Raw genomic sequence first — 24,037 nt, forward strand, 5'->3', positions numbered from 1 at the left:
ATGAGCAGAATATATACAATGTATGTTAAATGTAAGTACTAATTTTCTTTTAATTTATTTATTTATTTTGAGTGTTTCTTTTCAAGCTTGTATCTCGTTAGGGTAAGCTAAGTCACCCAGAGACACGACTAAAGGTCTGATCCAACTACCACTGAAGGTTTTAAGGGTGTTTTTTTTGTTTTGTTTTGTTTTGTTTTGGTGTGATGTTAATGAAGACTAAAAGATACCTTCTGACTATGCAATTTGATTGTCAGCTTCTTTCCATTATATGTATTTTGTAAGAATGTTCTAGGGGAATTGAAGGTCCTACCTGAACCATTTAAGTATCAAGACACAATCTTAGCCTGTCTTTACAGTAACAATAGTGCCAACAGATTCTATTTGGCAAAAAGTGCATTTTGTCCTTACAAGACAGACTAAAAGTTGAGTCATTCAATAGGGTGTTTCCCTCCATATCAAGATTAAGATAACTGACACAGAAATATTCTGTACTGTAACTGTAGCAGTACTTTTGTTTCTACAAAGAAAACCCTCAGTTTCTGGTATTTTTCTATGCACAGATTTTTAACACACTTGTTTCCTTTGTGTTCTTGAGTTATTAAATTCCAGCTCAGTTTGAATAAAAAGATTTTAGATATACAAGATGTATGAAATCAGAGCCAGTTTAGCCTAGGAAAGGGGTTATTTTTAATAACCATCAAAAGGAAAGTGATATATTTTATTAAATTCAACATACCTAGTTCAATTCGGTGAGAAGAGGGGAGCTCCTTTGTTATCATAAGGAAATAACTATGTAACCCTTTGAAAGCAAGCAGCAAACTGGCACAAAGTGTATAGTGGAAATTATAGGCATGACTGAGGAAAGATTCTGAAACAACAAAACTGCAACCCTAGGAAAAAGAAAAAAAAGAAGAAAGATTTAGGCACATACTAATGTCATACAATAAAGGACATGTTAACAATGCAAATTGCCTGTTTTTATGAATCTCATCCATCTTTTTGCAATTTTCAATGGATTGCAATATCTCAAAAAAATAAGGCTAAACAGTAAATACTGTAAGCTTTCATTTGCACAGTTTTGAAACAAGTAACATAGCCTTCTGGAACAATTCTTTTATTTTCCCATATTTAAATTATATAATATTCCCATATTATTATTTTCCATATTATATTATATTCCTGGCACAGCAAAGTAACTCTAACAAAGTTCATTTTTTATCAAACAATACTTGTGCAGAAAAGATAAAATTCACACCACCCAACAAAATACAAATGAAATGTTCAACTGAAGTATTCTTACATCTGCTGATAACTGCTTTGTGTAGTTATTGCCAAAGACCACGCTTTCAAGAGAAGGAATCACAGAGTCCCTGTTTTGTGCTGGTGCATTTCTGTTCAACCACGTATTCTTCACTGGGCGAGGGAAACTGCAAAAAGCACAAACGAACCGGTAAGCGAGATAAACAGTGATTGCAATGGATGACATGACTTAATGAAAGCTTTACTAAAATTAGGCAAAATTCTATTTAAAGAGAAAACAAAATCCCCTGGTTTCATTTATTTTAGAGGAGGTAAATGTATCATTTGCAGAAATCATCGCCACTACAGTAGCAACTGAGAACTGAGAAGATAGCCATCAAAAGATGCTCAATTTGTATTGGACTCCATGATCCTTGTGGGTGGCTTCCAACTCAGGATATTCTATTAACAGCACCTACTTCAGTCACTAACTACAGTCAGCAGCAGATCTCAGTGATTAAAAACATGAATAAATATTTACACATACAAATATACATGTATAAATACCAATGTTTATACATTCCTTCTCTCTTCTCTGGTTGTGGGTATTATCTCTCTATTACATTGCATACTCTTATTTCTAATAAAAACAAACTCAAAATTTTGTTTAAGGTAACTAAGAAAACAAGCTTCTCCTCACTCTGAACCTTGGGTTACAAAATCATAAAGAAAACTACGTTGACTTAACTTCTTCCTAAGTATTCAGTTCTCGTAACGTTTCCATTTGGACACCCAATACTTTATTTGTATTTTATTAACAAGAGATTACCTTATCAGGGGCTGATGCAGAGCAACCAAAGAAGCATGGACTATAACCGAAATGACGGAAAGGTGGAAGTAATCAAACATAACATTGACGTAATGGTGAAGGCCCCGGTGTAAGTTAAAGTGCAACTTTAAAGTTCGGCTACTAATTGGCTGTAGTGTGCTCAGGTCATCTGGTCTAAAAAAACAAACACATACAATTACAGTGACCACATTCAAGGTGCAACGTGCAAGCGAGTTATTAATAACTAATGCAGATAAATAGACAATACAGCATTGGTCTATACTTTGGAATGCAATAATATCTACCCCAGAGGAGAGAAAAAAAAACACAGAATGAGTCAAACCAGTTATGAAATCTTAACAGACTTCAGTGTTGGATTTCTTTCTTACTCTCATATACGTCTAATATGAGCACAGTACATCTATATATAGCACAGATTTAATTAGTTTAAAAAGTTAACATATGCTGTTGCTTTAATAAAATCTTCTATATTTAAACTTACGAATAGTCTGTATCGGTGAAGTGTAGATCTAATGTTAGCAGAAAATTCATTTCATTAAGAGACTCCTCAATCTGAAAAGAAATTGTGGACTTGTGAAATCTTTCCATGTCTCTTATTTATACTAATCCAAACTGTACATAACAAGGATTTAAGTATCTGAATACAGTTAAATCAGTTAACAGATTACCTTCCTCTCATCTAACAGCATTTTTATTTTGAAAATCATCACATCGTTCACAGACACTTCCTCATTTTTGTAAAGAATCTGAAATGTTTTACTGCAAACTATATTGTCATGGATTGAAGCAGGAAAGGCAAGATCAGCACCTGAAAAGAGAAACAAGGATTAATATTACTGGCCAAGCATCTGGCAACTCCAGAGCAGCTAATAAGTGAATTTCCCATTACTATCAGTTCCATGACCACAATTAAAACCATAACACCAACAATATCTGTGGTTTTCCATTTCAGTCAGCAACTACTGGAATTTGAAGGGAAGCACTTTGTTTCTAAGAAATGCTTTATCAATATTTATCAATGTAATTCACTTTTTATACAATTTCTAGATTGAAGAATCTGATTTGTTCCAAGTTGGAGTGAAACGCTCTAGGCATCAAAAATTTTAATAAACCCCCTTGAAGTCTGTCTTGTTTCATTCACCATTCGTGTTGTTTTACAAGGTTTTACCACACTAAGAATTCGGAATTAACTACCGATGAGGCAGAGGTTAACTGATATATATCCACTCTACTGAATTAATCAAGAGCAGCGGTGGTTCCTCCTTTCCTTCCAGATCTTTCCGTACTGCTCTGGCCAGACTAGTTCCAAGTGTATCACCTGAACCTTACATTTCCTACTCAGGATGATATTTCTGCTTTCAGTTCAGAAGCTGTTCATCACGAAGAGTGCACAAGAGAGTGATATATGGTTGGGGAATCCGCTGCCAAGAAAGGTCAAAAGACTTTTGGAAGAAATGAGAAAAGGAATAGTTTTAAAAAGTTACTGAGGAAGTATTTAGCAATAATTACTATCCAAGGGTTATCACAAAGGAAATATGATGATGGCCACTACCCTGTGAAACAACACATAAAAGAAGGCGGAATTTGGAAGAACTAAGTCAACAGAAATATCGACAGTTTCTTATCTCTCCTCACCAAGTAGCCTCAACAACATTAACCTCTCTCAGAACACTGAGTCTGATAAGCTGTGCAAATGGGAGCGTGAAACATTTTTTAAAACATTTTGATTCTTAATCACTTCAAAGGTGTCCACAAAAGAAAAAGACATCTGTAGAGCTGACACTTCACAGGTTTGGAGTCTATGGACCACTGACAGAAAATCACTGCCCGAGTCTGTGTATGGCAAACACTCCCACTCTATAACCTTCATTATTGTTCAACCATCCTACAGAAGCTAGAAACCAAAAACTTTTTTTTTCTGAAGTGCTTTGATATGCATCATTGATCTAGGTCTCTTGGACAAAATAACTACAAAGGATGACTCATTAAATGGCAATTTCCCTAAATAATGGCACGTTCACCTTGCACCAGTCCTTGTCGCATGCTGCAGGTGAAGGGCAGAGAGGGCAGGGTTTCACGTTACGTGTAAGCTGCCAGAACCACACACCATCAGCAGAAGGGATTCTGCCACTGCATTTGGATAGAAAAGAAGTAATGGAGACACATGGCCAAGGTCTGCTTCCTACACGCCGTCCAGCTCCGTGAGTTACAGCTCTCGGTTCTGCTGACTTGAGAGTAACGTGAAATTGCATCCTCAGAAGTGAAAGGAGAAGAGGCAAAGCCAGCACCAGGAACAGGCTGAGCCACGTCTACCTGGGAATCGAGGTCTCACATCAGTGGGGACTGAATTCATTCTTGTGCTGTGAACCTGTGGACATGGTCATCTTGTGTCTAAACTGCCTTATAGAAGAACATCAAACAGGAGATAATCTCATACAGACTACAAGTGCCTAAGCTTTTCTCTTAATTTCCTAAAGGAAATTAAGAGAAATCTCTCTTAAGAGAAATTTCTCTTAATTTCCTAAAGGAAATTAAGAGAAATCTCCATCTCCCTTCAAGTCACAAAAATGCCAGGAGACATTCTCAAGTCCAGCCCTAAGGCAAACAGCTTGCCGTATCACCACTGTAATGACACTTGTCCTGGGGTCTGCAGGAACTCAAGGGAACTGCTAAAAGACACAGGAAATAGAAATGGAAGAAATACGGATTTAAATAAGCACAGGACCTCATGAAAAGGTGGGAAGGACCAGGCAAGGGATGGAAGAAGCTGCAAAGGATGGAGAAACAGGATGGAAGGAGGAACAGGAAGAAGGGAACAAATGAGCACGTACAATTAACCTGGGGAAATAAAAGGAAGAATTAGATCAGAGAGTCTGCAGGTGAGGGGAAAACACAGCTAGGGTAAGGAAACTGTTGGTGACTTGTGGACAGGCTGGGGAGAATGAGAAATAGCTAGGCGAGATCACTTGGATTACTATGGGAAAACTGTGACTGTCAAAAAAAAAAAAAGCAGCCATACCCACTCTTTTGTTGACCAAAGTGGGGAGAAAGACACAAGCTGCTGTGGCACAAACTGAGAGACTGATCTGAAAAGGACCCTGGTTTTGGGGGTTTGGAGGGTTTGTATTTTTGTGAAACGGTTGCTTATCTGAACTGAATTCAGTTTCCCAATTGGCTTTCCAGGCCAAATCAGACACTCGTGTCAATACAGTGCATGGAGCAATATGAAGGTAAAGAGTAGCAGCTGGGGGAACCACAGGCCGATTTGTTTTGACAGCACTGCTGATCTTAACTCCTGTCAAATTGCAGTCTTTAACGCTTTGCCTAGTAATGAGAGACCAAAGAGCTAACACATATCACAGAATTTATTAACAAAACTGCAGCTTTCTGAGATTAGCTGGAGACTGTTCTAAAATACACCATGAAATGGAAATAAAACATTCTTTTAGCAATATTAAACATCGTTAAGTAATGCTATTAAAAACTATGTTTTATTAGAGTGAAAGGATCAGTCTAGCATAGCTAAATTCCCTAAACAACCCTACACATTGCCACTGAAATGGAATAGCCATGGTTTGTAAGAATTATTTATTTACTTCACATAAATCAAAGCAAACATAAATATGCAGGAAGCTTGATTAAAATTCAGTGTCTATATTGTGGTTCTTCTCAAAGTTGCTTTTAAAACAGTGTCAAAAATTCAGGTTTCAGCATCCCAGTTTTACATCCCATTTTCTCGGACTGCAGCATGTTCTTCTACCTGGCATTTCCAGGAATTTCATCTGTCACTTGAAAACTTCATTCATTTCCATTTTTCACATTTCTACAGCACACTGAGGTGTGGGCTGTACAGAACTAGAAGAGTGCTAACAGGTTTCTCCAGTTCAACTTGCCTCAACAAAGAAACCAAAAGGCAGTTCTGCTTTCTAGGTCAGGTACAGGGAAAAAATGGGGGGAAGTGGGAAGAAAAGGTGGGGGGGAAGGAGGGTAAAAAAGGGAAGAGGGCGTAGCTAATTCTGTGCAGGGACTTAAATTAATTTTCAATTTTGCTGCTGGACAGCAAGAGAGCAAGCTTGAAAACAGCAAGACTGGATCCTTTCAGAGCCTTCTTGGAGGGGAAAAAAGGGGAGACAGTAAGTAGCAATCCATATAATTGTTTGTATCTGAAGTTCTCCACTACTTTGAGGATATCTAGTTAAATGAGAACTGTCCTTGGTAACCTTAGTCCAAAACATAAGAAGACTGAGCATATCAGGGAAAAAACAAAAGATATTAACATAAAGGAATCACCACGTTTCACTACCAGCAAAGAGAATTAACAGAGGAAAATCAGTAACACAAATTTTGCAATCAGCTTTTGAGTCTCATCACTACAAACAAGTAGTTTTTCATTAGGTCATCATGAAATAATTTACATTTCATTGTGTCAATGACTGAATTAAATCACTTTTGTATTAGTTATAATAATACAAGACAAAAAGGATGCTCCCTTAATCAACAGGTCGAGATAACGGCCTCGCTTACTAAAAGGCTTTGCACTTACCAGTTGCGTGTAACAAACTAGCTTCTAACTTGTGTGGAATTCTTGGAGGAATTTTCATAGATGCACGGATCTGGTAAAAGCTAAAGGAAAAGACAGTGATTTGCAACACATGCTGTACAGTACAGCTCATTTACCATATGCGCTTACATACTATGGCAAAGGCAGGAACACAGACTGAGAAGGGGGAACAGAGCAAGGGAGAGTAAAAAGCTTAAAACTGTGTTCTTGTGTGTCATCACCCAGATGGATAAGAATATAAGAAGGAGGTCTGAACGCAGAGCTAGACTTTCCACACTCCACAGTGTAAATGCAAGTCTTTATGTAGATACAGGGTAATTTATTGGAGAACTGATATGAGTGAAAAATCAGGATCATCGGCTACACACACACCCATCTCATAATGATTTACCATGTAGCACATCTATAGGCTGCTCCAGCTCTGCTGCTGAGGAAACTATTTCTGAAACCGCAGCACACACAGCACCAGGAACCCCACAAAATACCCTGCTTGCCAGACACTCTTGACATTGCCTGTCACCACCACCACCCGGTGCAAACCGAGGGTCACACTAAGCAAAATTTGGCAGCACTTGAGTATGAAGACATAGTGCTACTGCCTTTGTGATAGCAAGGGCAGCAGCTGCAGGCATACAGACTAAAATAAAATAAATTAAACAAACAAAACCCACCAACACCACAAAACCTTCAGTCTTTGTTTTCTGAGTCTCTGCCCCCACCTTTAATGAGCTTTTAAACCTGTTCAGCTCCATATTGTTTCCAAGCTTGTTTTTGATCTATGATCCCTAATTTTCTCATATACTGATTTTATGGGACTCCTCACGTGACACAAGCACCCATAAATACACACTTAGATGGTGTGTTCTCTCCATCTCATCCCATTTCAGGTAATTTGTTTTTATTTTAAGGGGTGAGGTGCAGCCAGACCTGCACGAACTTGAAACCACCGAAGCGAGAGAGCAGGAACATCCTCAAGCAGAGGCAGAAACACAGCCTCAAATACCTTTTGTATGCAATTTCTCTTCTGTATTCCATTCAATCTCATCTCTCATTTTCATGGTTTGGACTATCCAAACCATCCCTGCTTATTTCTTGTTCCAGTTTTGGTTACTAGCACCTCTGCTACACCTGACAATCCAGTAGTTCATCAGCAAATGATGCATCTATTTCCTAGTCTGACAGTCAATCAATAAAAATAATTCTTAATTTAATCCTTCCACAAAACTAATAAATCAGCTATAGCCTGGTCAAAACTATGTATCAAAGAATGCCTTATAACAGAAGATACTTAATAAATCAGTGATGTGGCTAGAGGTAAGAGTGGAGAGCAAAATCATTCCTACCACTTTAAAATTGAATAAAGCAACCTACTGCGAAGTAGTAATTATATATTTTGTATTAGAAACCTGAAGGCAAAGACGATTCCAAATACATTTCCTAAGTGATTCACAACCAGTAAACTCTGAATTAATTTTGCACTGGATAAAAAGTATAATATTAAACATTAAGCTTTCACTATCTTGTTCTACAAGAGTGTAAGGCATCAAGGCGATTAGGAGAGCCCTCTTGTCAATACCCCAGCAGGATGCAATCCACTGATGTCTCCTTTCCCGTGGGCCAGATGCAGCCTCCATCATCCAGTCAGTTACCCGCTTCAGCACACCGAGGACACGTCCTCACAATACTCGATAACCTCAGCAAGGAGATACTTCTCAGCAGCTCCAGTTTCGCAGTAAGCATTTCTGGATCCCCAGTAAGCATTTTGATCCCCAGTAAGCAAGAGCTTGACACCCCACAAGCCACATCTTCTCACGACCCAAATGACTTGAATATGCTAGCAGACCACAGTGCTTGTTGCTTCAGGTGTTAAGAAAAGAATGTAAAGTAATTGATGTGGTTAAATACTATTTCTCAGCAGTTCAGAAACACGCCACGTATTTTATTTCATGTCACACTAATCTTCTACCAAGCTGAGCCCCTTTACTAGCCTTTAAAACAGCCCAAATCTGCACCATTCTCAGTTCACCTTTAGTATCAGGACGCAGCTCTACACAGCATAACTTTAACTATAGCTTAAAAACTTGAACAAATGTGGAGAGATGACTGAATTAGGACTGCAACAAGGTATCACGCAAGGCAATATCCCTATTAAACCAGTTAAGACCCATTTGTCCTGGTGATGCTACTATATGACTGTTTACAAACCAGGCCTCAAAGAGAACAATAATCAATTGAATTGTTCACATTTAGAATGTAATTTGTGAAACCAAAGGCCATTGTGACACCCTTACATTTCCTATTATTACATTCAATTCATCAAAAGCAGAGTACTCGACCCTGTATCCAGTAAACCCGATGGATTTTGATGTGAGGTTAATGTGGAGATGGAGGTGTATTGTCTGCTTGTTTGAGACAGGTGGCTTTGATATTCAGCACAGATTTAAACTGTAAGCAGTTTATAACATAAAACATTTACCTGTTAATCTGAAAATTTAAATCCTGTAGGAGTTCATTTTAGGGCAACTTTTTAAATTTTAATTTCCAATCTTGTGCCCAGGTCTTTGAAACAATTATGTAACTGCATCAAGATATTTAAATGACAAGCCCAACCTCCTACACAGTATTTACCCAAATTAATCACTGCCACTCATCTTTAAATACCGTATAGATTAAGGATCTGTCTGCAAATGCAATACTGTGATACTGAAACAGGGTATTTAATTTACAATGGGACTGCATTTGTAATGCATAAAACAAGGAAGCGTTTTCTAAAGCTGAGACATTCCTCATGCGACAGCAGGTTTCTAAAAGAGATTTCAAAAAATGCACAAGTGTGGTTACTCTCTTCTCCCCCAGCCCTGCTCTCCTCATCTTTCCATCTCTGTTTGGTTCAACTCATTGATGTGTGTCACAATCCTTCCTTTTCTATTAAAAGCAAACAAACAAGCAACACAATGCCAACACAAACCAATGACTTCCATCTTTTTCCCATATGAATATGGAACTGAAGCATCGTCTGGTTCTGATGGAGTCTATGAGTGACCCATAAACCTGCTCTATTCAATTGCATCTGCTTGGGAGTCCAGATAACAATTCAGCACCAAAGGACTTGTCACATTCAATTATCCCAGATATCCTTAAAATACTCTGCAAGTAGGATCTGAATACAATCAACTCTCCATTATCTTATCTTCGTAAGGGGAGAATGAAGGTATTCTGGATAGTGGAAAATCCCAGACAATAATGATGCTAGGGATGCTGTCACGAAGGAAGGTCAGGGCTGGCATGCACGTTCTTAGGAGAAGCTGAGAAAACTGAATTTTTCCAGCCTCCATTTTTCTGGATGGGTATTTTTGAACAAGAATTCTTGATTCTTTTACTATATTGAGAAACAAACAAACAAAAAACATGTTACAACCTTTCCCTTAGTCCCCCTCCTTAAATGGGGAAAATATCATATATTACTGGATGATCTGAACTAGATGATCTTTGAGGTCCCTTCCAACACAGGCCATTCTATGATTATACATATGAGAACATCAGCATCCGTATGTAAGGACCCTTGGCTACCTTTTGTCCCATGAAATGAACCAAGTATTTAACTAAACAGAAAATAAACCCAAGAGAAATATCACCAAGAACTGTCATTTTTACAGTGTGATGGAAAACGCACTAAAAACCCCGACCAGAAGCAACAACATGATATGTGATAGTTGTTGGATCACTTTATAGATTTTGCATTTATAAGACCCACCACCTGATAATTCATGTAAGATGATGTAAGATGGTTTTGGCATTTTAGCTTAGGCTACAGCAGCAGCTCACGAAGCAGAATCTGAAGGTGAGTCACTGCAGCATGGGCAGTGCCCGAATCCGATCTGGGAAGAAAAGCAGAGCGAGAGCTGGATGAAGGTCTGGCACCACACAACAAAATGATTCTGAGCAAGTCTTTAGCACTGTTTTGTCAAGGCAAAGCAAACAAGCAGGCGACAGCTGCATGATGCTTGCTGATACAAATGATATGAAAGAAAGTCTCCAAAGGGAGACTAAGCAAAGTGAGACTCGAAACAGCCTTCCTGAGCGTTATGAAACTATTTACAAGGTGCTGCAAAAACAGCTCTCCTGGTGAGTGATCAAATACGCAGCACATCTTTGAGGTACTTTGATCTTAGTGGCTAAGAACACCCAGAAGAGCTCAGATGGATGTCATCAAAAGAATCCAATATTACAATAAATTGCCTGTACCGAGGCCTTTTAGACCACGGACACTTGGCAGAAATTCTTAGTCTGAAGGAATAAAGTAGATACTTGCCCTCTTATGGAGAATCTTCATTCCTGTAAGAGGAATTCCCATCCAACACTTTTTAAAAGCTTCGCTTTGTTGGAGGGAGAGCGAGCAATTCTGAAACCTCTACAGACACCACTGCATTCAAAATTATGAAGGTTTATTTTCTTCCTGCATTATCTCACTTCCCCCAGATTCCACAGCTGAAGCACGGTACTTATTCGTGGTATCACTGCTTTACCTGGAGAATGAAGATTCATTCCCTGGAGACAGGGGTCACTGCAGGGTTTACTCCCTTGTGGGCCCCTATTTGTCCTTCCCATAGATAATGTAACTCAGTACCTATGGAAATGCATTCTGCTCATTTCCCAAACACCATCAGGCCATTTGCCCCTCAGCAAAGGAAACCATGACTATTGCTAGCATGGCTCTACAGTGGCAGACCATCCAGGTATGCACCTTGTTAAAGCTAGAAGCACAGCCAGGTTTTGACAAAGATGATGATCCCTCTTTACTCAGCACTCATCAGATCACATCTGAAATCATGTATCCAGCTTTGGGACCCTCGGCTCAAGCAAGTTCAGCAGAAATCCATCAACTTGGTTGGGGCTGGAGCACAGGAAAAAATGTCTGAAGTCAGTTTTTGGAAATGGAGGATTTCTAAAAATCCAAGGGATGTCTGTCAACCCAAGTACCTGCAGTGCGCTAAATGTGTGCACGTGCCGAGGTCCACTGTCTCATTTGGTCCTGAAAATAACCATATCCAAGTCCATAATCATGTTATTAAACCTGCATCTTAGTGTCATTACTACAGACCTTGTAGAAAAAGTCCTTTTGAAAATGGTAGTTAGACTTACTGCTCTCCAGTGGACAGAAAAGACGTTTATTGCCCACACTGCATGAAGGATTAGATCTTTTTCAAATGAGCTGCATTAAAATCTTCAAGATGCAGGATCTGGCATGAGCCAGAATTACCTTCTGACACTGCAACATTGTCAGGTTTCTTTTAACACTGGGATCATCATTTAGGTAGCTAATATTTTTCCATTAAATGTGTTGAAAAACATCATTTATAATCTGAGCAAGAAGTGGGTTCGACAATAATTGGAATTTATCTTGCTACTAACAGAAAAGGAAATATAAGAAGGAATGGTTATTTGACTTTCTAATGCTCCCACATGGAACCACGGGCAGTAATGCGTGCAAATGCAGTCAAAAAGAACAACCATTATTAAAACAAAAATCTCATGCATAAGAAAGCGTATGTGCTTTTACAGAGATAGCCGCATGAGCATTTACTTGAAAAACACTTACTTTGCCAGCTAAAGCACATTCCAAGGGAAGCGTACGTCCTGAAAAAGCTTTATAATACAGTTCATCATTGAGGTAAAAGTTTTATGCAGTTCCTCTTGCCAAGCAGAGGACAGGCAGAAATGCACACAGCAGATTCTGACCTTCCCTTGTCCCTGAGTCCCCATGTGCTCAATGCACACATAAATGCCGTCAGTCACACTAACAAGAGCAAACACTGAACGTCTTGGACTGCAGCACTCACATGCACAGCAGGTCACCTGCAGGGCAGCTCCTACATCTTTCAGTCCTCGAAACGAGGGGACAGCTGTGACCCTGCAGATGTAAAACCTCAGGAGAGCTCCTGGGATCTACCGAACGCATGGCCCTGCTGAAATCCACGTGTTCAGGTGCAGACCACCACTGAGACTTCTCTCCTTCTCTGCTGTCCAAGGGGACATCAAAGAGACAGTTGTGGCAGAGCAGCTCAGGCAAGCAAGCTTCACTTGGTGCACAGGCAAATGCAGAACAGAAACTCCCACTGCACTGAGGGGTCGAGGCAGCCACGTATTAAAAGAATCCAAGAGTGACAGAAAGAACATTGCTTACTTCTGTTCAACATCTCTGTCCTACAAGCTGAGCCCCTTGCTACTACAGAGATCCCACACTACTAATTCTTTCAAGGATTCATAAAAATCCATCTTAAAAGCAATGAAGGTGTTTGGCATTTCACACGACCGGCCACAAGCCTTTACTGGTAAATGCCAGCATCCATGCAGTTTTCAAGGCAATCTGAGCCTGCCTGTGATGTTTGGAGCATTTTAAATGACCTTGGAGCACAAAAACTCTATTTTAAACGTTGCTACAAATTATTCAGAATTATTTGGTATTCTGTTAAAGTTAAAACCAGTTACAGAGCTTATCCAAACAGGGAAGCATTTGATACAGGCATAGAACACACACAAAACTTCCCATCCTACACTCACCTTGTGTAAGTGCTTCCAATATATAGCACCACGAGATTACACTCTGCTGTAATTGTGGGGTTTCTGCCATTTAACAAATTCCATTTCAGATCATTGAACAACAGGAAATCATTGCGCCCCAAAGACTTTGTTTGAACTCTTTTATCAAACCTATCTATGAAAAATCCAGGTATTTTTCAGATGGGTAAGACAATTTTTATTAAGAAATAAAGCAAAACAATTATTAAGCCAAAAGTCTGATGACATTTATTTGGAAGCATTTATTTGGAATACCTCAAATAAGTCACAGCAGCTTGTTATGAAACAGGATCATATACAACAGACAGGGGAGACCGGAAAGTAAATGCAGTAGGGATTTTGCCTTATTACTACACAAAGCTTTTCCCCATGTTCCTATCAGCAGCAGCTCGGGCAGAAGTCCTGCAGTGGCTATCAATGTTTGTTTAAAAACTTGAAAGGGAAATACTCTTGAACATTTATTTTAAGAGCCATATAAATGTATAGTAATAGCTCTCATTTAATCAAGTAACTCTTAACTTGTATCAGTGTGTTTATAATTTTAGTTCCCCTTTTATTTCCTGTTATTACTGAAGAGAACAAAAAAAGAAATCACGCTGTCTTGCCTCTTTAAATTATAACAGCTCCATGAAGCTCATCTTCAGAGCTAATGATTTCCTACGTTCCCTAATAAGAGAACTTCCTAACTGTACTTATTTAGCTTTAATTTTTTTTAGTTGATTTATTGATTAAGGATAGTAGCATCATAAATGATGTATTACGAGTGTATCTGCTGACTGGCTCGACAGCTTTCTGGGGACAAAGGTATGGGATGCAGAGTTTTGCTGGCACGTAGGGCCACCGTTTTTTCCAAAGCTCCACCTCTTGCAAACAGGCAGTGGTTCTTATTCAGACACATCATAACATGTTAATTTTGAAATCAAGGTTTAGCAAACACAACAGATGGGAGACCAGAAGACAAGTCTGACAACTCATTTTCTGGTACTTACTGCCAATGGTCTTTCAAATCTTTTTTTCAAGCTTTGCAGCTGTGCAATTCTGTTCCTCTCATCTGCCAGCAATCAAATACACAAGCTTTACAATTCACTTTGTGACTTGCTTTCATGAAATGCAATCTCTGTTTTAAAAGCAAATATATCATACATTTAACCAGAAACAGAAATTCAGGTACCACAAAGGAAATTCTCACAAAAATGTGATCAAAAATGCACATTAACTGTCCATCATGTTGTATGATACATTACATAAAGGTGTTACTCTTTTAACCCTTACTAACATCTTAATCTTCCCCTGTAGGAAGCTACATCACTCCAGGAAGTCACATCAGCTCCTCAAGTTCATTTTTTTGGTCTGCAGCAGAATTCGAGATCTGTTTGTCTAAATTCTTCTTCAGGTGATCCAAAGCATTCATGAATGTCAAATGAGTACGGTGAGCATTCAAGACATGAACTCAGGAGATTCCTAAACACAACACTTCTTACCCATCTGTGTAAAGGAAACAACTTGCTTTTCTTGGACAGACTTTTTTGTATTTTTTATTTTTGCCAAGTTGGAGCCACCTCCTACAGCTAAAATATCTTCATTCTCTCCTGTACCTTTACAAGAGCAAAGTTAAAAATCCGAACTGACCAGAGTTAACCTTCAGATACCAGTTTAAATGGGCTTGAAAATGACCCTAGCCTTTTAAAATATAAAGATCTGGAGGGGAAAAAAAGGATTAAAGAGCTCTGTTTTCCCCCTTCCCTCTGCCCTGCCCTCCCAGACCCTCACTCTTGCCCCTGTGCTGCGGTGTATCAGCCTGTTCCCAGTTACACCAGCACGCTACCTGCAGACAACACTGCCCACTGGACTGGTCCTGCAGCGCTCGTGCAGGAGCTCTGGCAGCAGGGAGAGCAAGAAACAGCCAGGAGCAAGGAAAGCAGAACCTGCGAACTGGCACTGCCACCCAAGCTCCCAAATGACAGCTCAGGGAAATCAGAACTGACGCACCTGATGTCTGCCCCCATCCTGTACCCCGCGGGCAGGGATGCCAAGTGAGGTGAAGGCAGCAGCTGAAACAGAGGGTTTCTTTCAACACATGCTCATCTCTGGGCTGCTCTCTCTCAGCCTGAGGTGTGCTGATGCAGCAGACTCTCCTGTTTGAGATGTCTTCCCAGCACAGAGGTTGGTGCTGGTTGGTGAGACAGGAAGGGATCCCACTCCTCTGTTTCACCTTCTGCTCCTGCACTGGCACCGACTAGCACCGAACTTGTGGAAGGAGAGCCAGGGAGACAAACTGGCAAAAGCAGAACCATGTCCTGTGTTGTTTTTTAATTTTTCTGCTGGCCTAGCATTTTGAGCTAACCCACCATAAGGCATAAAAGCCACACTGCAGGCAAAACAAAGTTCTGTGGATAAACATGAATGTGTTGAAGAGCTCAGATATGTACTTAAGTCATCTTAGCAGCCTAAGTCTAGAGCGCCTCTAACTCTCTGAAGTGTCTTGAGCTTCCTACCTGTCAACACAAGTCAGAGCTAGGAAAGGGGAACAAGTTCAGGAGCATGAAAAATGGTTAAAAATCTGAGAGTGTGAAAAGTTATTTTGTATGGCATACAGTAATTGGCAAAGGTACCAGGAGGTCTAAGGAGGGAAAGAGGAAGATTTTAAGGAGAGATGTGAAGCAACACGAGTCTTTTGTCACTTGCCTGGTGACAGGACGAGGGGGAATGGGCTAAAGTTGCGCCAGGGGAGGTATAGGTTGGATGTTAGGAAGAACTTCTTTACTGAGAGGGTTGTGAGGCATCGGAATGGGCTGCCCAGGGAAGGGGTTGAGGCACCATCCCTGGAGGTCTTTAAAAGACGTTTAGATAGGATATGGTTTAGTGAAGGACTTGTTAGTGTTAGGTCAGAGGTTGGACTCGGTGATCTTGGAGGTCTCTTCCAACCTAAATGATTCTGTGATGCTTGAGTAAAACACCTGATGGAAGCAGAAGCAGCAGGCCTGGCGGTGTGACAGGGCCTGGCTCCATATTCAGATGAAGCTGTATTTCTCACATCATCCAGTAAGCTGCTGCCTGTGATTACAGACACAGATCTGCATAAATGTATGAATAGATGTACATGCAGCAGAAGGGGCACAACAAGACCCAATGCCAGGACCTCCTGTTGTACCACAAGGCAGTCAACGCTGTGGAATACTCAATGGCATCTGAAGAAGCAGAGAAAGATGTTTAATGGATGTCAAACTAACTTAAAGGACTAACATAATCATCTTTCTGCTATAACCACGTGCACAAAAATAGGTCAGAGCACTTAGAAATGTCAGATTTTTCTCTGTTTTTCATTACCATCACATAGAGATTGGTCTGAACTGTAAGCCGATGCAGAATCTACATGCTACAAAAGGGTGCTGCTGAACTTGTGAAAGAGTCTCAAAATTAGCAATTTTAATGACTAAGCATGTATTTAATGCAACGTTAAAGCTGCTGCTGCTGGCACATGCCACTGCAGAATACTCAGCTCAGTAAAAGTCAGATTTAGAAAGAGAAGTCACATACTCAAGAAACCATTACACAGATGTCTTCAACCAGCACCTCAGTGAACACCTGCTCTCATTCTACCTTCATACAACACACAGAAGCCAATTATATTGTTCTAAAGGTTAAAATAAAAAAGGGTTTTATCTGGAGAAAATCATTTTATATTCAGTACTGTCTCCGTTGTCATTTACCTTCTCACTAAACTGAGCTCACTGATCGTGTTTCTCCTGGCAGTCTTCACAGCAGGACAGCCCTGTGCCATGCTGACACTCGATCTTTATACCACAATGTGAAATGGTACCTGGTCTTACAAACACAAGGCACATTTTTCTTTGATCACAGGAAGAAGGAATTACACACAGACCTCCAAGCATAGTCCTCGAAGGAGGCCATATGACATAAGGCATGTCATAATTACATTTAACCTTACTGTCACATAAAACGGTTACACCTACCACAGTGCTACCAGGCTCCAGCAAGAGATTAAGGTGGCATAAGCACATATTTGAGCACTTTATTTCTTAAAAAGTGAATTTTGATTAATTCAATGTCTGGAGGGTACGTCTGACTCATTCAAAATAATGAACTTCAAATGTTATGATTTTAAGTTTCCTTCCGGAAGGACGATGTAGGTCTAAGAGCTAAAGCCTGGACAAAATTCTTCTTTGTGACTTGAGATTTTAACCCAATATCTGCGAAGTCTCAAATATGCAATAAATACCCATGAACATTTGACAAAGCCTGAGGTGTATTTTTGAACAAATATTGGCTGGGGGAGGGTTGGAGGAAATAAAAAAGAGAAGATTCTGTAAAACATCCCTCCAGTAAAACTACAATTACCAACTGGTTGAGCACGCTTCAAGAGCTTTATTTTTTCAGCTAACTCAAAGGGAGCAGTGCTCAATTTACACTTACTTTTCCAGTTTCTACTCTCAATAAACGTAGGGCTTTTTATTTTTAAAAGGCACAATTCTAAAGGACCAATTCTATGGTACTTCAAATGGTTATTCCTCTTTGGGAGCACACCATGTTGTTGGCCTCTCAGACATCCTGCATCGGAAGGGCTAATTGGACATTTGATCACACTAACATGTCACTTCTGAAGCTCTACCAACAGAGGATATGACCTTCTTATTCCTCATTCCCAGTTTTACCCATTCTTGCCTCAGAGCAAGAAGGACCTGTGTATGTGCATCCACCACTGAACCAGTGTCGTGGTTTAACCCGACCGGCAGCTAAACACCACGCAGCTGTTCGCTCACCCTCCCCCCTCCCTCTCTGGGACGGGGGAGAGAAATGGAAAGTGAAGCCCGTGAGTTGAGATAAAGACAGTTTAATAAGACAGGAAAAAAAAAATAACAAAATAATAATAACAATAATAATAATGATGATACAATGGTGATAATACGAAAGTAATAATAGTATGTACAAACAAGTGATGCACAATGCAATTGCTCACCACCCGCTGACCGATGCCCAGCCTAACCCCGAGCAGTCCGGCCCCCTCCCCCCGGCTAGCCACCCCTATATATTGTTTAGCATGACGTCAGATGGTATGGAATACCCCTTTGGCTAGTTTGGGTCACCTGTCCTGGGTCTGTCCCCTCCCAGCTCTTACTGCACCCCCCAGCCTGCCCGTTGGCAGGACAGAGCAAAGGCTGAGATGTCCTTGGCTTAGTATAAGCACTGCTCTGCAACAATTAAAGCATCGGGGTGTTATCAGTACTCTTCTCATTCTAAGCCAAAACACAGCATTCCACCAGCTACTAGGAAGAAAATTAATTCTGTGCTAACTGAAACCAGGACATCTATCCACCCCTTATTCCATACCATTTATGTCATGCTCAGGTTACACTCTTTTCCATACATTCTAATTAGTCACCTATAGTAATCATGGTAGTGATAACATACAGTATAACATACTATTTAACATGGTGCAATTCAGTTCATGGGCTATTCTCACCCAGTATTAAATCTCCTTGAGGTACACACCGGACCTCTCCGTTCTTTTGCATCACCCACCAAGTATATCCAGGTCCCTGAGCGAAAACAATTCCACGAATAGGTTTGCCTTTTCCTGAGGCAGGAGTAGCCCAGACTGTTTTACCCAGCATATTTTTTACATGCACTACAGGAACTTTATCCCCATCTACAGTACGTAACAGGTTTGATTGGGCAGGTCCAGCTCGGTTGGTAGATCCCCTAGTATTGACTAACCAGGTGGCCTTTGCCAAATGCGTATCCCAGTTTTTGAACGTCCCAGCGCCCATTGCTTTCAAGGTAGTCTTTAACAGGCCATTGTATCGTTCAACTTTCCCGGAGGCTGGTGCATGATAGGGGATGTGATACACCCATTCAATACCATGTTCTTTGGCCCAAGTGTCTATAAGGTTGTTTCGGAAGTGAGTCCCATTGTCTGATTCTATTCTTTCTGGGGTGCCATGTCGCCATAGGACTTGCTTTTCAAGGCCCAGGATGGTGTTCCGGGCGGTAGCATGAGGCACAGGATATGTTTCCAGCCATCCGGTGGTTGCTTCCACCATTGTAAGTACGTGGCGCTTGCCATTGCGAGTTTGAGGGAGTGTGATGTAATCAATCTGCCAGGCCTCTCCATATTTATATTTCAGCCATCGTCCTCCATACCAAAGAGGCTTTGACCGTTTGGCTTGCTTGATTGCAGCACATGTTTCACAGTCATGAATAACCTGTGCTATAGCGTCCATGGTCAAGTCCACCCCTCGATCACGAGCCCATCTGTATGTTGCATCTCTACCTTGATGGCCTGAGGTGTCATGGGCCCATCGGGCTATAAATAATTCACCTTTATGCTGCCAATCCAGGTCCACCTGAGCTACTTCAATCTTAGCAGCCTGATCCACCTGCTGGTTGTTTTGATGTTCTTCAGTAGCCCGATTCTTGGGCACATGAGCATCTACGTGGCGTACTTTCACAGCCAGGTTCTCTACCCGAGCAGCAATATCTTGCCACAATGCAGCAGCCCAGATAGGTTTGCCCCTACGCTGCCAGTTGTTTTGCTTCCATTGCTGTAACCATCCCCACAGGGCATTTGCTACCATCCATGAATCGGTGTAGAGATAGAGAACTGGCCATTTTTCTCGTTCAGCAATGTCTAAAGCCAGCTGAATGGCTTTCACTTCTGCAAACTGACTCGATTCACCTTCTCCCTCAGCAGCTTCTGCAACTCGTCGCGTAGGACTCCATACAGCAGCCTTCCATCTCCGATGCTTCCCCACAATACGACAGGACCCATCAGTGAACAGGGCATATTTCTTTTCATTCTCTGGCAACTGGTTGTACAGTGGGGCTTCTTCAGCACGACCCACCTCCTCCTCTGATGATATCCCAAAGTATTTGCCTTCTGGCCAGTCCATGATCACTTCCAATATTCCTGGGCGACTGGGGTTTCCTATTCGAGCCCGCTGAGTAATCAGTGCAACCCACTTGCTCCATGTAGCATCAGTTGCATGATGCGTAGAGGGGACCCTTCCCTTGAACATCCAGCCTAGTACCGGTAATCGGGGTGCTAGGAGGAGCTGCGCTTCAGTACCGACCACCTCCGAAGCAGATCGAACTCCTTCATATGCTGCCAATATCTCCTTTTCAGTTGGAGTATAGCGGGCCTCAGATCCTCTGTATCCCCGACTCCAAAACCCCAGAGGCCGACCTCGAGTTTCCCCAGGTTCTTTCTGCCAGAGGCTCCAGGTGGGGCCGTTCTCCCCGGCTGCAGTGTAGAGCACATTCTTTACATCTGGTCCTGTTCGAACTGGCCCAAGGGCTACTGCATGGACTATTTCCTGCTTGATTTGTTCAAAGGCTTGTCGTTGTTCAGGGCCCCATTCAAACTCATTCTTCTTACGAGTTACTTGGTAGAGTGGGTTTACAATCAGACTGTAATTTGGGATGTGCATTCTCCAAAACCCCACAACACCTAGGAAAGTCTGTGTTTCTTTTTTGTTAGTTGGTGGAGACATAGCTGTTATTTTGTTGATCACATCCATTGGGATTTGACGACGTCCATCTTGCCATTTTATTCCTAAAAACTGGATCTCCCGTGCAGGTCCTTTGACTTTATTTTGTTTTATGGCAAAACCGGCTTTCAGAAGGATTTGGACTATTTTCTTCCCTTTCTCGAAAACTTCCTCTGCTGTGTCACCCCACACAATAATGTCATCGATGTACTGCAGGTGTTCAGGAGCTTCCCCCTGCTCTAGTGCAGACTGGATCAGCCCATGGCAAATGGTAGGGCTGTGTTTCCACCCCTGGGGCAGCCTATTCCAAGTATATTGGACTCCCCTCCAAGTGAAGGCAAATTGTGGCCTGCACTCTGCTGCTAGAGGGATGGAGAAAAATGCATTAGCGATATCAATTGTGGCGTACCACTTGGCTGCCTTCGATTCAAGTTCATACTGAAGTTCCAGCATGTCCGGCACTGCAGCACTCAGTGGTGGCGTGACTTCGTTCAGGCCGCGATAGTCCACTGTTAGTCTCCACTCGCCATTAGACTTTCGCACTGGCCATATGGGACTATTGAAAGGTGAATGAGTCTTGCTGATCACTCCTTGGCTCTCCAATTGACGAATTAGCTTATGGATGGGAATCAGGGAGTCTCGGTTGGTGCGATATTGCCGCCGGTGCACAGTTGTGGTAGCAATTGGCACTTGCTGTTCTTCGACCCTCAGCAACCCCACAACAGAGGGGTCCTCTGAGAGACCAGGCAAGGTAGATAATTGTTTAATGCCCTCTGTCTCTAAGGCAGCAATACCAAAAGCCCACCGGAACCCTTTTGGGTCCTTGCAGTATCCTCTTCTAAGATAGTCTATGCCAAGGATACATGGAGCATCCGGACCAGTCACAATGCGGTGCTTTTCCCACTCATTCCCAGTCAGACTCACTTCAGCCTCCAATACAGTCAACTGCTGAGATCCCCCTGTCACTCCACAAATATAGATGGGCTCTGGTCCTTTATAGCTCGATGGCATTATAGTACATTGTGCACCGGTGTCTACTAAAGCCTTATACTTCTGTGCGCGTGATGTGCCAGGCCATCGAATCCACACAGTCCAATAAACTCGATTGTCCCTTTCCTCCCCCTGGCTGGAGGCAGGGCCCCCCTAATCCTGGTCAGAATCTTCCTCGTTTCTGTGTTTGAAGGACTGTCTGCTGGAAGTTGGAGCAGCAAACTTTTCGGAGAATCCCTTTTTCCTGATTGTTTTCTTTTGCAACTCACGTACCCGTGCCTCTAGGGTCGCGGTAGATTTTCCATCCCACTTTCTCATGTCCTCTCCATGGTCTCGTAAGTAAAACCACAGGGTGGCACGGGGTGAGTACCCACCATATCGTCTTCCTTGTGTGGGTGAACGCCTACCCCTGACAGCTGAGACACTGCTTTGTACAGGTGCGAAGGAGAATAATCTCTCTTCAAGTTGGTGAACCTTTTCAGAAAGTTTCTCCCAAGTGTTCTCCTTTGGTCGGTGGGCACTGGTTGGTTCAGGTGGGGAGGACAATAGATTCTCTTCAAGTTGGTGAACCTTTTCAGAAAGTTTCTCCACAGCTGAGACGCAGGCCTGTAAGGAAGAGGAGAGACTTTCTTCGTACTGCCGGAGTTGTTTAGCCGCTTCACCCACTGTGGGTTCCTCATCCTCTTTCCAGGCCATTATTGCCAATGAGCTGGCATATGATGATGGTGCACTCCGTACAAACTTCCGCCACATGGGTCGTGTACACTTGACTTCATCTGGATCTGTGGATGTTTGTTTGAGGTCTGGATCCTCATAAATCACTTCCCGTACGGCTAATTCCCTCAGGTACTGGATTCCCTTCTCCATAGTGGTCCACTTGCCTGGTAGACATAAAATATCTTCCTTGAAGGGATACCTTTCCCTCACAGCTGAGAGGAGACGCCTCCAGAGGCTGGTGGGTCGTGCTCCATCTGCAATTGCTTTGTCAATGCCGGCGTCTCGAGCAAGGGATCCCAGCCGCTTGGCTTCCCTGCCGTCTAATTCCACACAATTGGCTCCAGAGTCCCAGCACCGGAGCAGCCAGGTGACAAGCTGCTCACCTATACAGCGACCAAAATCTTTTCGCACATCTCGTAGCTCGCGCTCGTTTAGGCTTCGGGTAGTTACTGTTGCTCTTTCGGCATCCTCATCTTCCTCCTCCTGAATCCTTGACGGCCCAGCGTCGTCATCATCTTCGTCATCTCTATACTTAGTTTTGGCAGAAGCCTTACCTGGATTGGCAGAAGACTCTCTGCGTTCTAAACGACTTGAATTTCTATACCATATTTTCACCTTCTCTACAGGGGCAGCTTGCACTGCTACTGCTCGTTTCTCTGACTTTGTTACAGGGTCTGCCACAGGGGTTGGAATGCCCTCTGCAGGGTCAACTTGCACTGCTACAGCTCGTTTCTCTGACACGGCCACAGGAGCTGGAGCGGCTACAGGAGCTGGAGTTGGAGCTGGAGCAGTTGCAGGAGCTGGGACTGGAGCAGCAGTAGGAGCTGGAGCTGGAGCGGCTTCAGGAGCTGGGACTGAAGCAGTTGCAGGAACTGGGACTGGAGTAGCGGCCGGAGCTGGAATTGGAGCGACTGCAGGAACTGGGACTGGAGCAGCTGCAGGAGCTGGAGCTGGAGCAGCTTCAGGAGCTGGGACTGGAGCAGTTGCAGGAGCTGGAGCTGGAGCGGCTGCAGGAGCTGGGACTGGAGCGGCTGCAGGAGCTGGGACTGGAGCGGCTGTAGGAGCTGGGACTGGAGCGGCTGCAGGAGCTGGGACTGGAGTAGCGGCCGGAGCTGGAACTGGAGCGACTGCAGGAACTGGGACTGGAGCAGCTGCAGGAGCTGGAGCTGGAGCAGCTTCGGGAGCTGGGACTGGAGCAGTTGCAGGAGCTGGAGCTGGAGCGGCTGCAGGAGCTGGGACTGGAGCGGCTGCAGGAGCTGGGACTGGAGCGGCTGCAGAATCCACCGTAGGGGTCACAGTGGCCGTTGGATCTGTCACAGGGTTTGGAGTGGCCGCAGGGTCTGTCACTAAGTTGACAGCAGTATCAATGGCAGCTCGATAGGCATGAGCCAGGCCCCAGCACGTTACAATGATTTGTGTTACTTTGGAACTGCCAGAATCATTACACCTTTTTTTCAAGCATTCTGCCAGTTTTTGAGGATTTTGCCATTGTTCAGGGGTGAATTTCCAACACACTGGGGGTGCCAACTGCTCTAGATGCCTGCCCATATCCACCCATACTCCCTGCCACCCACAACTATACTGCCTCCGGGC

At 42.6% G+C, this 24,037-nt stretch overlaps 1 protein-coding gene across 3 annotated transcripts in view; it reads right to left on the reverse strand.

Moving 5' to 3' along the window:
* The window catches only part of FAM135A (family with sequence similarity 135 member A), an 86,171-nt gene that overhangs the window by 39,056 nt on the left and 23,078 nt on the right, over nucleotides 1-24,037 (reverse strand). For all 3 annotated transcript variants that reach the window (XM_084515955.1, XM_084515954.1, XM_084515956.1), the window contains exons 4-9: nucleotides 6,633-6,712; nucleotides 2,758-2,897; nucleotides 2,571-2,641; nucleotides 2,069-2,242; nucleotides 1,301-1,427; nucleotides 737-890 (exon numbers count right to left, since the gene is read on the reverse strand). In XM_084515955.1, the coding sequence (XP_084372081.1) occupies nucleotides 737-890; nucleotides 1,301-1,427; nucleotides 2,069-2,242; nucleotides 2,571-2,641; nucleotides 2,758-2,897; nucleotides 6,633-6,712 (746 nt within the window). The remainder of the gene's footprint in view (nucleotides 1-736; nucleotides 891-1,300; nucleotides 1,428-2,068; nucleotides 2,243-2,570; nucleotides 2,642-2,757; nucleotides 2,898-6,632; nucleotides 6,713-24,037) is intronic.

Source organism: Aythya ferina, assembly GCF_964211825.1.
Source record: "Aythya ferina genome assembly, chromosome: 3".
Classification (NCBI taxonomy): Eukaryota; Metazoa; Chordata; class Aves; order Anseriformes; family Anatidae; genus Aythya; species Aythya ferina.